The 15086-nt window shown below is 42.6% G+C and overlaps 1 protein-coding gene across 3 annotated transcripts in view; it reads left to right on the forward strand.

Moving 5' to 3' along the window:
* Positions 1-6: 6 nt before the first annotated feature.
* The window catches only part of MBOAT1 (membrane bound O-acyltransferase domain containing 1), a 57635-nt gene continuing 42555 nt past the window's right edge, over positions 7-15086 (forward strand). For 2 of the 3 annotated variants that reach the window (XM_026059543.1, XM_026059544.1), the window contains exon 1: positions 7-99. In XM_026059543.1, the coding sequence (XP_025915328.1) occupies positions 10-99 (90 nt within the window). In that variant the 5' untranslated portion in view covers positions 7-9. Of the gene's footprint in view, positions 100-693; positions 764-15086 lie in introns of those variants that run through there. The other variant, XM_026059545.1, reaches the window with a different exon arrangement.

Here is a 15086-nt window from a genome sequence, read left to right on the forward strand (position 1 = left end):
GGATGCAGCATGGCAGAGCCGCCCGGCGCCCCGCACCGCACCACGGGCTCCACCCTGCTGCACCCGCTGAGCGCCCTGCTGGGCATCCCGCTGGACCAGGTAGGGGCGCCGGGGCCGGGGCCGCTTCCTGCGCGTGCCCCGAAACGTGCTCCCGTGACAGGCGGGCGCGGTGCCGCCGGCAGCGTCTTCTGGCAGAAGGGAGCGCTCGGCGCGGTCGGGCGCTGCCGCCGATGCAGGCCCCCGCCCGGCAGCGCGCGGGCAGGGCCCTCCCGCGGAGGGGGCCTCCGTGGACCCGGGTTTCGGCAGGGGGGGAAGCGCGGTGCCCGCGAGCGCTGGGATTGAGTTTGGGTCCGCGTGCTGCAGCTTTCGCGTGAAAGCTGCTGCTTGTTATTCTGCAAGTCCCTTATTTTTCTGGGCTGTTCTTGTGCTCTTAACAGCAATCTCTACTGCTAGTGATGCTGCAAGGCACAGCGTTGCACTAACTGGGAGAAAGTTTGCAATGCTTAGATAGTTCAGTGGCTTCAGCTGCTCACCTCTTTCTGGCCAGCTGTTTTGGAATACGTAGTGTGCGAGAGGACTCGTGCATCTCTCTTACGAGAAATCATTTAATTCAGGCACTGCGCTTATGGCTACGGGTCTGTGGAAGGGAGACACAGAAGTCTCTTTCAGCATAGCACAAGAGCCTGCTGGAAATGCAAGGCGCGTGTACAGAGATATGTAAAGCACAGGCGCTTAAAAGAAAGAAGTCCTACCAGAGAGCAAGGTTGTACAAAATGCTTAACAGTGTAATACATTTTTGGAGATGTTGTTGTGTAATCTTTTAGAGGCTCCTAGTTAATCTGAGAGAGGAAATGTTGCTTTTTTTCTTTCTTTTCCCCATCCTTTTATTGTGTCTGAAGCATGCGTGCACCTGCTGCCCTTTCTGCATTCTTTCAGCGACGAGGAAGTCGGGTCTGGAAGTTTGCGCTGACCAGAAAAGTCTCCTCAAAACTATTAGGAAGCTGAGCTGTGCTCTGAGAAACCACAGGAGCAGAGACGTTGACCGTAAAAATCAGCACAAGGTTGAGACTGATGTGCTTTCTGCTGTTTGCAGAGCGGCTGGCACTGTGTCATTTTTTACTATTGTTTGTTTTTAAAGTTGAGTAAGAAATGTGTCATTAACTATAGAAAGATTCAACTCCCACACCRAAGCATGCTGGTTTTAACTGATAATTCCCTTTTTTAACAGAAAGCAGTTTTTATTGTGAAATTTTGAATTTTTTTTTTTATCTTGCCAGATGAATTAACACAGTAAGAACTTACTTACTCACTCAACACTCACATCCTCAAAGAATCGGGGCTTATTATCATCTATAAATTAATATTTTAATTTAGGAGAAGGGGCATGAATGGTGTTAGTTTTTTTTTTCGAGGTATTCTGTGCCTAAGATTGATGAGTACAGAAACACTAAAGGAACCATGAACAGCAAATGTTTGCTGTTCCAGCTTGTTTGCAACAGCATAGCATATATACAGTGCTAGGTTGACTGGGTCACTGTGTTTGACAAACAAGGATTTTTTTCCAAGTTTTCAAAAGTTTATCCTTCCATTCAGTCAAGATGTTACAAAGACAATGTTGTCTGTGGGGGAAAAAATTCCCCCCTTGCTGCTCCGGGCCTGAGGGCCCTTTGCTGCGTGGGGTTACATGCTACGGTTTGTGCCAGGGCCTTGTCTCCCAGTTGCCGACAGCTTGCGCCTGTGGGCGTGTGGGGTTGTGAGTTGGGCGCAGAGCGGTAGGTGCAGGTGGAGGGTGTGTGTGTGCCCCGCTGGAGCCCTGCTGGGGGGTGGCATGGCTGGACCGTGCAGGTGGGCTATCTCTGAGAAGCTCCACAAGGCGAGCTGAGGTGGCATGCTGGAGGTCTTCACAGTATTTCAGAAAAGCTGCCTTGAAGTGTGGTTTTCCTCGTCTGAAAATCACTCCCCCCCCCCCCCCCCCCCCCCCAGATCCTGCTGAATTGCCCCTGTGAGATTTTAATACTGCTCTTTAAAACAGTGTTGCCCCCTTGCCACTGCAATGAGCTGGGCTATGCCAAGCATCCGGGACTGCTGCTCCCTCGAAAGAGGAGATGCCTAGATACAGTAGTTGCATGTGAATGTTGTGCCACCACTGTCCGCTCAGGCGACATGAGTTTTGACTCTGACCCATAGTGCTAACACCCTCAGAAACAAAATAGCAACATTTCCAACCTTTGTGCTATGCAGGAGCTTGTTTGCTGGGTGGGGTTGGTCACCTGCTTCATTAGGATGGGAGGAGGCTTTGGTCAAAGGAGAGAACAGAAGTTCCCTCCATCCTCTGTGCTGAGCGAAGCTCTGTGGAAAAAGTCTTTCGCTAGACATAAATCCTACAGGTCGTGAGGATTTGTCTTAGGTGGGTCTGTTGTTACAACGTTCAGGGGCTCTCTCCGTCTCCAATGTGGTAGGTAGGCTGGATCAGAGGATGTGATCTTTGCTTTGTCACTACATGTCAGGGTTGCTGTGCTTGACCTGTTGGACCTGGACACCTAAATCTCACCTCTGTCTGTATGCCTGGTGTTTTCTGGTGTATCAGAAAGGCTTAGAAGTGCCTAGAAAACATGCGGCAAAGGCACGCAGAAGAGTTTAGACCCTCCAAATCACTACTGTACCTCAATGCTGCGTGCTACCTCTGCATTGCGTGCACAGATGACTTGTCAGCTCTTTTACATGGTCAGTTTGCCATGAGAGGCTTTTAAGGTCTATGAGAAAGGTCAGGAAAAGAAGCTGAGCTGGAGGTCTGAGAAATAAAAGTAGTAAGCGTTACCCTTTCACAGCAGGGGCAGAAAAGCTATAGCGATGGTAGATGAAAAATGTTTGTCATATAAGAAGCAGCTATTGTGTGTCACTAACTGTAGGAAGTGTAGATGGATATGAAAATGTCATTTTTCACACTGGTTGTTTTCTTCATTTTAAAAATTATGACTTAGGTTTAAAAACAGTGCGGAGTTCCAGAGGGTATAATTCCTAGCTGCACTGTGTAATTGGCAGCCTGTTCACATTTTATTTACCAGACAGTGTATTAACATGAGAAAATAGCGATGTTTTCTGCTTTACATGCTAAAATAATCACCATGTCTCAGTGTGAATTTGCATCTCTTTGAATAAATAATGTATATAAATATAAATCATGGATGATTTATTTTTGAATTTAACATTGAAATTTTTTTTTAAGAAGGGCTATATTCAGTAACAAGATTAATGAGCTCAAAAGAGGAGAAAAAGACTATTTATGCTCAATTCATTCTCATATCCCAGGAAAGCAGACTTTGAAGTTTAGCTGATTTGTGTTCTAAAAATATCTGGCTAGGTCAATGACATACCTCCAGCAACATTTGGAAACGGAGGTTGTGGGGGTTTTTTTTGTTCTTGTCATGGATGCCCAAATCACTGATTCTGGGACATCGTCCCTCCAGTACACTTGCCATAACATTTGGCAAAATATATATATTTTTTGTTATATATGCCCCAATTCACTGATTTTGGGACATTGTTCTCTAGAATAAATCAGTGAGAAATGTTAAGTTAAAGATTGAGCTTGTAATAGTGTAATTTCTGTAAAGAAAATGCATGTGTGTGTAAATACAGAGAAGAAATAAATATACTCTTTAAAGGTATGTTAAAGGTATTTTTAAGGGCATCATTAATCCATTTTGAGTTTTTACCATGCCTTCCTAAGCTCTAGGCTTCTCTAAAAGTTTTCTGAATTCAAAGGGTTAAGACATTTGATAGAAAAAGTTTTGCTTCTCAAGGTTATTCTGCTGCACAGCACACTTGATATCCCAGGTTACCTATAGCCTTGGAAGTACCTTCCCAAACGCAAGTCTTCAACTGCCCTGTGACAAACCTTACATTTTAACAGGCCTTACCCAGACCTACATCTATCAGTACCAAGCTTGCTGACTTTCAAGGAAATACATTATCTTTTCAAGGACGGTCTCACAAAAACCAGTCATATGACCATCTTCTCATCTTTATATCAGAGAGCTTCAACTTTGATGTTGTTATTGATGAAGCATGCAGTATTGCCCCAAAAGGGGGAAAAAAAGTGCGTTTAAATTTAATTTTGCATGCACTGGCTGCTTATTGCACACCTTATATTTCATTTTAATCCTTTTTCTGGAGTTGGTCTGCGTGTTTATGTCTTGGCAACAGTTTAAATCAAACACTCACGCTTTGGGGGGACTGTAGGGCAAATATGTGGGTATTGGAATAGCTGAGGTATTAGAGACATCTTCCCACCATTCCTTGAGTTTGAATAGCTCTCCCACAAGCATCCTGATGAAGTGGTTTAAAAAAAAAGAAGAAGAAAAAGAGAGAGATACACTTTTGTCCTTTTACAAAAATAAACACAAATTCTGGTCTCCAAATCAATCAATCCTTGTATTAAGCACCATATTTTTCAGTTAACTGTTTTGCTGCCTGACTTTGGTTTTGCTTCAACTCTTTCTGGCTAGTCAGCAGATTTGTTAGTCCCAAGCCTGTTTGCATAACTTTTCTAGTCCATTTTTGGGGCTCTCAAAAGACAAATAAAAATTTGGCTTTCTAGGATTGCAACAGACTTAGGCTGGGAAATTCAAGGTTCCCTTAATGGGCTTAAGTAGACGTATTAGAAGATGTAGTGCTGAAGAAAAAAAAAATTTTTTACAGATCAAAGCAAGATAACTGAAAATAAAAGTTTCAGTGAAGACCTACGTGGTTATTATCTGATTTTAACCTGAAGAAAGCAACTCCGAGGCAACAGAAACAATTGTTCATTTATGCTATGAACTGTGCTACAGTTTAATTCCCTAATGCCAGTCATTCTGCAATTGAAAATTCAGTGCTTTTATTTTGAGTTGCAGCAACATTCTCAGGTTTATTGCCTCCCTGCCTGACACACCCTCAACTGGAAAAAATAAAGCGGTGTAACTCTTAGTTATTTGAGAAACAGTAAGCAAAAATGGAATTTGAAATCAGCATCGTAATGCACATTTACAAAGTGGTATTATTTAGATTGCCAGAAACAACTCAACTTTGGTGCTTTCTGATTTTGAGTATCCAGAGTTTGTCAATGTGTTGTCACTAAAGGGAAGCATTAGCTTCTTACCGTAGTGGCAAAGGGGCATAGCACTTTATTCAAAGAATCATGCATTGAGGCATATTCTTACCGATCCTGTTGTGGGTCCCCAATTACATGGGTGCCCTGCGAGCAGGGCACAGTTCATGGTGTTCATGGGCTGCACAGCTCTTCTCTGCATTTATAGCAAAGGCTGTAACACTTCCAACTTGTCTCACCTGCTCGTACAGGGGCTAAGATCCTGTGTGTTATTGAGACAGTCCTGAAATGGAGGTGTACTACCTTCCAAATAATAAGGCTATGTTCAAAGTATGTCTTTCTGTTCAGATCAGTTATTATTAACAATTGCAATAGTACATTTTTTTTCTCTGTCTTGGAAACATGTGCTGCCTTTTTCAGTGTGTTCTCTCTCAGTTGGGCATTGCAGTCTTGGACCTCATGGCTGATGTCTTGATATTATGCATGTAAATATTTCCACATCCTTTCATTCCTTGAAAACAAAGTCTGTCCTAGTAAGTTTTTCATTTGGCAAGGGACGAAAGTGCAACTAGAATCAGCTGCTTGCAATTTTCCCCATTTTATGCACTTTCCTTCTCATTTGTGTTAAGTGAGATCTGGAAAAATAAACCTTAGAGTTCTGCATAAAATTTCCTGAAACCTTCTCTGCACATTAATCATGCTGGGACTGATTTAGAGGTGCCTTGCAGCTATTTGGAGACAGTATAAGGTTGTGATGAAGAATCTCAGGCTCCAGAGTAGGGGTGAAGGCAGTGAGCACATTGCTGGCTCTGTGCTTGCAGGGGAGACCCTGACGCTTAGGATTTCCTGCGTGCTGGCCAGCCTGGCACGGTGTGTAACGCCTGGCTGCTCCTTGCCTTCCGGTATGGCTCACACAAATGGGCAGCTCTCATGGTTGACTCACCCAACTGAGGATGATGCTGGTAATCCCTGGGCAGGGGAGGCTGCTGTGCTGGGCTTGGCATCAGCACAGGGGTGAATCCAACCTTCTGTACTTGTCTAAAGCTGGACAAAGTCAACTAAAAGGTCTGATATCAACAGGCCATGTTTCTCTTTGGAGTGAAACCCATCCTCTCAGTGGATGCTGTATGACATGACCCAGTATTTCCAGGTAGCCTTGAGGGTACCAAACTTCAAGTCTCCCGGATGCTCGAGTAGTCTAGTGAGAGTATTTAAGGATGGCTTCTAGGTCAGACTTGCTCTTAAAATGTCAGCCTGGTGCTTGGATTGCCCTTGCCCTTTGCTGTCAGTGGCAGTGTTTACGTTAACATGTGGTTTGGATCAGGAGCGCGCTTTGGGAATGAATCCCCTGTTCGCCCCCATGTAGCACGGTCTACTTCACGTGCAAAGCGGCCCCAGAGTGGCTGCCCGGGGTGGCTTTCAAATGATGCTAAGCCCAAGGATGCACTCTGGGAGCCTGCAGTGCTGCGCTGCTGGTGGGCATCCAGGCCACAGCACCAGCGTAGAGCTGAAGTGACACCCTCCAGACCAGGTGTAATGCGCACGTGGGGTCCTCAGCATGAGCTGTTTTGCTCTGCAGATCTACTTTTACCAGGCCATGCTACTTGGTAGACATAGCTAAAATCTCTGACATTCATTTAGTGCTTTCTTCAGAGTGTAGCACTGGTCAGGCTTGTTTGGTTACTTTTGGGATGTGGAATCCAGCCTGTGCTGTATCGGGTGTTCGACTTGGTCAGTGGGTTGTGGCTTTGCAAACAAGGAGAGCTGCACTTTCAGAAAAATGACCTTTGGTTTCTTCCCACCCAGAGCAAGGTGCGATTTGCTCATCCTCCCTTTTTACCATCTTAATTTGTTCATTTTTACCATTTTCTTTTTTTCCTGGCTTAAGGCCCTTCAAACAGCTTTGCAGAATTGTAGGTGAGCACCAAAGCACAAACAAAAGCACAAACAATAGTTTCTGACATAAATGATTTTTAAAAACATTTTTTTCCAGATACTTAAAATATGTTGCATCCTTACTGGAGTTGGGTGGGAAAACATTTTTTGCCATGTTTCAGGCTTCCCTCACAAGAGGAAAATTTCTATCCTGAATCAGGTTAAAAAAAAAACAAAATTCAACAATGTGAGTAAACAAAAATTATAAATGTGGTTTTGAATCAAATAAGTGGAAACATCTAAAAATCTCCAAGTCGTTTGCTCTCAAGCATTCCATTTGAGTAAAAATGTAAATGAAATATCATTTTTAAACCAAAACTCAGATATTAACTAGAGAGCTTTAGCAAATTGGAAAATTTGTCTTTTTTTTTTTTAACAACAGAAATGGTAGTCTTTTCTCCAACAACTGGAAGGAAAGTTAGTCCATCAATCTGTCTGTAGTGTGGCTGTCACTATGCTGCCTGGTCCTAGACAAAACAAATAGTAAATATTAAACAGTTCTTCATCCTTGGCCTCCACAGAAATAAACTCTCTCTTTCTAGAAGTTTTGTCCAGGTGGGATCTGTGGGCTCTGAACATTTTAACTGGTGTTTCTGGATGACTGGGTTGCTGGATAATAGAAATCCTGCATGTGTCCACTGAGCATGTCCTCATGTGGATAAACTCTGCAGCAGGACCGTGGTGGGTGGGATCCTTTCTGGGCACATGTAAGCTACCTAGATGACTTTTCCAAGGGCAGATACACCTGAGTGCATGTATCTGCCTGGAAAGTCCTGGACAAAAATACAGCGATCCTATGAAATGGCAATTTTAAAAAGCATTACTGATGATCAGCATCAGATTGTATGCTGCAGACTTCCAGCTCCATGAGTTAGGCAGACTGGAGACATCTGGGAGGGACAAGGGAGAAAGGAAAATACTCCTCTAGATCACAGTATTTTGGATTAAATGCAAAATACTTTTTCTAAAAAAGCTATTTCAGGCCCAGAAATAAACTTTAGCTGCTGGCTTTTGTGCATAGGATGATCATTTGCTCCTTCTGCATGCCCTGGTCTTGTGACAAAAGCTCTAATTGGACTTGAGCAATTTCATCATTTGTGGTTTCTTGTTGGAGTGCAGTTTGGCAGGGGTATGTAGATAGGGCAGGAATGGGGAAGGCAGAATGATCTGACACAAGACATTCGAGGACCCACGCCTCCAACATTTCTAGAATAACTTTCATACTTGTTTTCATGCTGCTATGTATGGGAGGGGATTCAACTTTTTTTTTTTTTTTAAGTACAGTTGCGTAGAAAAGATTTAATTATTAACTCTTATACCTGACTTAAATGACATTAAAAGCTGGTGAAAGTAGGTTTTTCCTGCTATCAGTTCAAGGGAGTGTTAAAGAATAGTACAGTATTGACTCTGTTTATCTTTTGTGCGCACACAGAGAGGGCAGTTTCAAATCACCGACTCTTAAGGTTTGCAGTAAGTATTTACACCAGCAAATTCCAGCTTGTAGATCAATGATTCATCTGTTTGAAAGAGAGGTATTTTTAGAATTACTTTGTTCGCTCACAAGCACTGCTGTTTCTGTTTATTAAGTTACCTTACATTTATATTTGTTAAGCTGTGGAGCTTCTCAGAAAGTTTTGCAAACTATGCTGCATTGAGGATGAGGAAAAAGAAGTGTAGACAAATGATTTGGATACAGTGATTTGGAAGTTAAAGGACTTATTCTTTGAATTAAATTCAGTTTTTGATGGCAGTTTTACATCCACAGTGAGTTGTAGGCACTGTTAGCACCCATGGTTGTTTATGCCTTTGTGTGTATGTTTGTGTTCACACTAATTCTCTTGAGGCAAAAAATTGTGGTCTGGAGTTGCCACAGCAACAATAACACTACACTCAGAGTATGTTTTTTTTGTATATTTTATACCAGTATGTTGAAAGTGTAGGCATATTGCTCTGCTACATTGTGAAATATGATAGACTCCTAAGAGAGGAAACATTTGTTTGTTTTTTATTTAGGAAAATGTATCTTTATTTTAGTGTTACCTTTAATGCTACTTCTCTGCTAGGGCACTAGTTCCTGATTGCACGCTCGTAACTGAAGAAAATGTGGTCAGAAGTTTGGAAAAAGAAGGTTTTAGAGAGGTTCTACTGATGCTAAACAAGAAATAAAATCAGAATTAGAACAAAGAATGGTCTGGAATAGAAGGAGAAAGAGAACATAATTATGTTTCTGGCCTGTTGTTGTCGCACAAGTTGTTTGAAAGATGACCATGAGCTGTTCTTCTTTGCCATGAAACCAGAATGAAAATGCAAACAAGATAAATAGAAAAAGTATAGGCTAGACTTCTTTCCTTAAACACATAAAAGCAAAGTGAGGGAATTGGCTGTTTGCTTTAGAAACGTGACTGTTAAGAAGGATCACAGTGAAAGTATGTAAGTGAGTGGGTCTAGGACTTCTTCCCTTCTGTCCCCCAGTGTTTCTCCATGTGAAGAGAAACGTGATAATATTGAAAGGCTGCAGATTCAAGAGTGATCGAACTGAAGATCTTTTTCATGCAGTCCGTAACTGGACTGTGAATCTCATTTCAACAGGATGCTGCGAAGGCCAAGGACTTGGCCAGAGCCAGCAGGGACTTGGATGTTTATCCAAAAAAACATGACTATCCAGAATATAATACTTAATCGCTTAAAAGGGAAGGCTTTAGAAGTACATGCTCTTTTGCCTGCTCCCTTCAGGGCCCGCCAAGGAGGCCACTGGCGGTCGCGCGCCTCCCTGGAGTCCCTGGGGCATGTGGAGCTGGGTTGCCGCTGGCAGTCCCGCACGCGGCTGCAATCCTCATGGGCGAGTGGGTCCATCGGTGTCGGCCTCCCCTCCGCACGGCTCAGCTCCGCACTGGATTCATCTCTGGAGCTTTTTCACAGGGCGATACAGCAGGAAGTGGCATCAGTCAACCTCCAAGAGGGCTCACCTGCCCGGCGCCCCCCATGCATAGAGCCCGAGCTACAACAATCCTTCTATTGTTATTTTTCTATATAAAATAACTGGCCCTTTATATGCTTTGTCATGTATTCTCCTCTTGGTTATCATCTTGTGTGCCTGAGCTGCTTTTTTAACTGGTTACTTTATCCATGTGCTGAGCGTTTCCTCTGTGTTCGATTCATGCTGTATATCTTTAATGCTGTATTTGGGCGTTTTGTGATCTGCGTGCTATCTTTGAAGCAATACCGCAGGTGTCTGGTGTAGTCTTCCTTAGTCCTTTGAGAGGTTTCTGACATCCTGATCATTAGTCTGTTATCTGACTGCATATCAATCATATGTTTTAAGGGTGCTAGTAATTGCCTGACTATCTCCATTGGACTTCCTGTTTTTCAGGCCCATGTAGAGGGGTGTCAGGCTGTAAATTAGATGTATTTCAGGGCTTAAATAATTATTCAGAGGAAACTGATTCCATCTCTGCCTCCTCTTTTTCTCTTTCCCTGACACTTAAGTTTCTGAACATAATCGCTGTTGAGGGCAAGGTACCAGACCAGTTTAGGAGACGACCCGAAGGGCAGGTGTGCCTCTGTTTCCTAAGTCAGGAGTCAGATTTTTGCAATTGGTTCGACTTTATTTTTGCAAGTGCTGCGTGCCCGTTGCCTGCTGGCTGGAGGGAGACTGTGGCCTCGTTTCTTTGCCGAAGGCTGGAAGTACTGGCTTGCACCCCGGAGAGACCTGCAGCAGCTGGCGGGGACCCATGTCCCCGGTCCAAGCCCTCATCCAGGCTGAAGCGCGTGCTCCCCCTTGCTCAGGTGTCACATGTTGCCAGTATAAAGCCTTGCAACAGAAAGAAATAGAGATGGAAATAAATTTGGCAAGCCAACTGTGCAAATCATGCAATGTCCTAGTTCTTTTAAAGCATATTTTTTTAGGCTTTTAGGTGTAAAGGGCTTATTTGAAGGAAAAGCTATAATTATTTATGCAACTTAGCAGTTTTTGAATTTCTTTCCCCTAGCTGTGTTCATGTTCATAGTGTATTTTGAGGAAAGCTAGTTTGGAGTTTGTGGAATTCTGTTGCTGTGCTTTTTTTCTTGAACCAAAAGTTGTCTCTCACTGGGTAATAGAAACATCACTTTAATAATTCTAAAATGTAAAGGCACTCTTTTTTTTTTTTCTGAACTGTTAGAGGAATAAACCACAATTTTTCCTCTTTATCTAATGATTTCTGTCCTTTGTAAAGGAAAGTAATTAAAGTTTTTGCTATTGCTCACTGGTAGTATGGCAAAAATACTCCCAGAGAAAAATAAAATGCTGTGGCTAAGTAATACAAGTGTGTGTGTGTGTGTGTGTGTGTGTGTGTTTTCTTTCCTGATACGGCAGTTATCTTTGGAAAATTTCAGTGTTGGTATCCAAAGGTCTGTCACACTACAAATAGAAATATGGAATTGTGCTGGGAGGTATACAAACCAGGCAGCTCTTTTTAAAATGAAGCAAGGAAATAAAGTCTTTTTTCCCTCAAATTTAGTAAAATGTAAGTTTCTCATTTTTTCTTAACTTTGCTTTTCTTTATGCTGATTCACCAACTGACACTTGCTCATGCTGTGTGTTTTCCTGTTAGTTTTTGTTTTTGTTTTGGTTGCTAAGTTTGAGAACTAGGAAACCCTTTTTTTTTTGGGAGGGGGTGGAAACCTCTGGATTTCATTCAGGGCATATTTTTTCAGAAAGATACTAGTGATTTCCAGATATTTAAATTCAGTGTCAGTGGAGATGTTTGCTTTACAGGAAGTCCTGAGCACTTGCTATCTCCAAGTTGCTTGCTTTCAACCATATCTGAAGTTGAGCACCTAAAATTAGTCGTGCCCCAAAGTTCAGCTTCCAAAGATATTTGCTGTAGGTGTAAGGTGCTTGTAATACTGGCATGACTGAACAGCTGGCTACATTCCAGTCATCTTGTATGGCTCGAGATCCAAAATAAATGATTGTGGCGTCTGAGCATGCTGCACTTTCCAAGCAGAAGTAGGGAGAGAAAAAAGCCACAACAGGATATGGTAGCTGTACGCATTTTCTTGGTGGCTTCTCTTCCTGCTGCAGTACTGCAGGGGTTAAAAACTCGGTCTGCAGCCCATATGAATGACGGTTAGACCAACATATTTATATTAAACACCACGTGACAATCATTTTACTGTTAAACCGTAGAACAATAGGGAAGAGCAGAATTTTATGACTGTGAAATCTCATGATTGTGAAAGCAAATGTCTGATGGTGGCAGTTACTGAGGCTTGCTAATTTTACACCGTCACCATTATAGCAGATGCCTGAAACAAAGATAATTGTGCTTGAATAACAAAGCATACTCAGGTAACCCTTTGGAAAGGGCTAAACAATCAAGGAAAAAAACTATAGCTGAAAAAATTTACTTGCCTATGGACGCAAGGGCTGCAGGCAGCTGCAGAATGTAAAGTTTTCATTGTTTACAGACACAAAGAAAACGAGTTACTAACTGCTATGTTTGCAAAGATAATTGCCCAAATATGAACTGGACATATGACTCCACAGTCAAATAAATGGCTCTAACTAGAGGGTACTACTGCAAAAGGTGGTTTCTGCTTGTGTTCCCTCCCGTGGCATCATGTTCCTGTTTCCTCGCTTGTGAAAAAATCAGTTGTGCAGCTGCACATGTTTTTCTGGCTGAAAATTAACCCTACAAATAAAAGGGTCAGTTTTCAGTCAGTTTAGCTCTATAACCTGCCTGGCCTAAAGGAGGTGGGGGAGAAGGGAACCCGCAGGCAGTGGCACTGAAGGAAGGTGGAAAATTCATTACCTTCTTGTGGGTATAGAGCTGAGTTTCACGGCAGATGTTCCCTGGCCCTTACTGGTGGCTTCCCAAAACCATTGTGTATCCTCTTTTCCCTGCGAAGGAGAATTCATGTTGCAAGGTAGCATCACCTCTTTTAGCAAATGATGTGCCCTTTGGAGGTGGAAAGGGCATGGTGGTACCCTGCGGTGAGTGCCCCATTGTTATAGGTAAGCGTGACAAATTGACAACCACTCGGGCCGGGTTGCATAAATTCCAATTTAATAGAATAATTGAGCAAGTCGCAAGTAAGCAAAACAGCGCTGGGCGGCCGGGGAGTCTCCTGCTCCACCAACGGCGCGCGAAATTCCCCCGCTCGCAGTCTCCTTATATGCGGCTCTAGTTCCAGGTATACGTAGCACTTCCTGTAACTTCTGCGGTTGCGCCGGCTGTTGCTGGGGGGGGTCGGGATGAAGGCAGGGGTCTTCCTCTGCGTTGTGCGTGGTGCCCTTCAGGTCGCGCGCATACATTTCACAATGCAATACCGCTCTGCTGGCTCAGTACAATCATTGTGGTGATAGCCCGTACTTAGCGCCTAGTTTCATGGTAAAATCACTTCACAAGTTGATAGCCCGTACTTAGCGCCTAGTTTCATCGTAAAATCACTTCCCGAGTTGATGTAACAAATTAGCACATATCACACCATGTTTTGCTAGGTGGGAATGCGGCAGGAGAACGTAGATCTTCACCTGTCTGTGCCCATGGACCTTGAAGTGATTTTAAAGCTCAACTGAAAACATTTTCTTTGGTGTTTGAGAGAGTTCTCCTCTTCCTCTGTTAGTGCTGTTATTGGGTGTTTTGGAGATGCAAAACTACTTAAACAGGGAAGAGAACAGGAAGACCTGAGGTTTGCAATACCTTCTGCTTGCAGAAGCAGGAAACTGTGTTTGACTACACGCATTAGATAGGAACCTAAAATTCTTACGCTATAGATACTAGTAATTTTTTTCAGAAGTGCCTCCTGATTGGCACTCCATTTTTTTCTCTTCTATTTCAAGCACTTGAAGTGGGCTTGTTTTATTGCAGAATACCTTCTTGTGAAATATTATGCCATTTTTAGGTCTCTTTAAATGGTAAACCAAAAAGTGGAGCACCATAAAAATTTCACCTCTTACACCTGAATGAAAGTCCTACTTCATAGTGTGAAGTTTCCTTTTTCCTTCCGTTAATGCATGTAGTATGGATCCTTTTTATTTTCATAAGTCTGCAGTGTACATTTCTACGTCTAAGCTTATCCATGTAGATTTCTTTTGTAGTCAGTAGAAAACCCTGTTTTTGACATGTTTCTTAGGACTGGATGAACTGCAGCCTAGAATTGCCTATTTTTTCCCCATTGATGATAAAAGGAATTCAGATGAACTAGCTCAGGTATCAACATCATTGTTTGGATAGGTAAATTCTAACTCTTTTTTGAGCAAAGCCCTTTTGCACAGTTTTAAAGCATGTCCTAATAAACTAATTTTTCAGTACCCTTGCTTTAGAGTGCCCTTGCACTGAGAGCGTGATTTTAGTGTTTAATGCCTGATGTTCCAGATTTTAGATGTGGAAGGACCTAATAAATTCTTGTATGTTACCATTGCCATGTCTGAAAGATTTAGTCTTTGATCAAGCCACTCTATTCCAAGGTTGACGTGCTTAAATTTAACACAGTGGTGACAGTTTCTACAGTGTGTGTGTGTGTGTGTGTGTGTGTGTGTGTAGGACAGCAACTTTCTTTTGGTTTATAATAACTTGTAAAGTTGGCACTTTCTTTTCTCTACTGATGTTTGTTTCTTCACTGGCTGCTATCATAGGGATAATAGTGAACAAAACTGCTCTGTTTGTATTGGTGTGTATTTTTAAAGACCACTAACACTCTTTCCTATAGAAAAGGAACTGAAAATAGAATTGCACAGACATTGCAACAAGAATAAAGGGGCAAGTTATTTTAGACTTGCCAGTTCCCATTCTAGTGAAGAATTGCACTTTGAGCTTATGATTTTATTTTTAAATTGGTGGATATTTGCAGTCACAGGGATTTCATCTGGCCTGAAAGTTAAGCATGTTTTTGAATTGCAGCTTTAGAAACATTGCTTTAAGGATCCTGCCATTCTTACATGCCCGCAACTCCCACTGGGAATATAATTTGGGGAATATAATTTACATTGTAGCTGCAGAAAGAAATGCCAGCAGGATGGCTGGGCATACATACATTCATGTGTATTATGTTCCTTCTTCATGTTTTAATTAATCAA

This window comes from Apteryx rowi, unplaced genomic scaffold (genome assembly GCF_003343035.1).
Source record: "Apteryx rowi isolate R43461 unplaced genomic scaffold, aptRow1 scaffold_159, whole genome shotgun sequence".
NCBI lineage: Eukaryota > Metazoa > Chordata > Aves > Apterygiformes > Apterygidae > Apteryx > Apteryx rowi.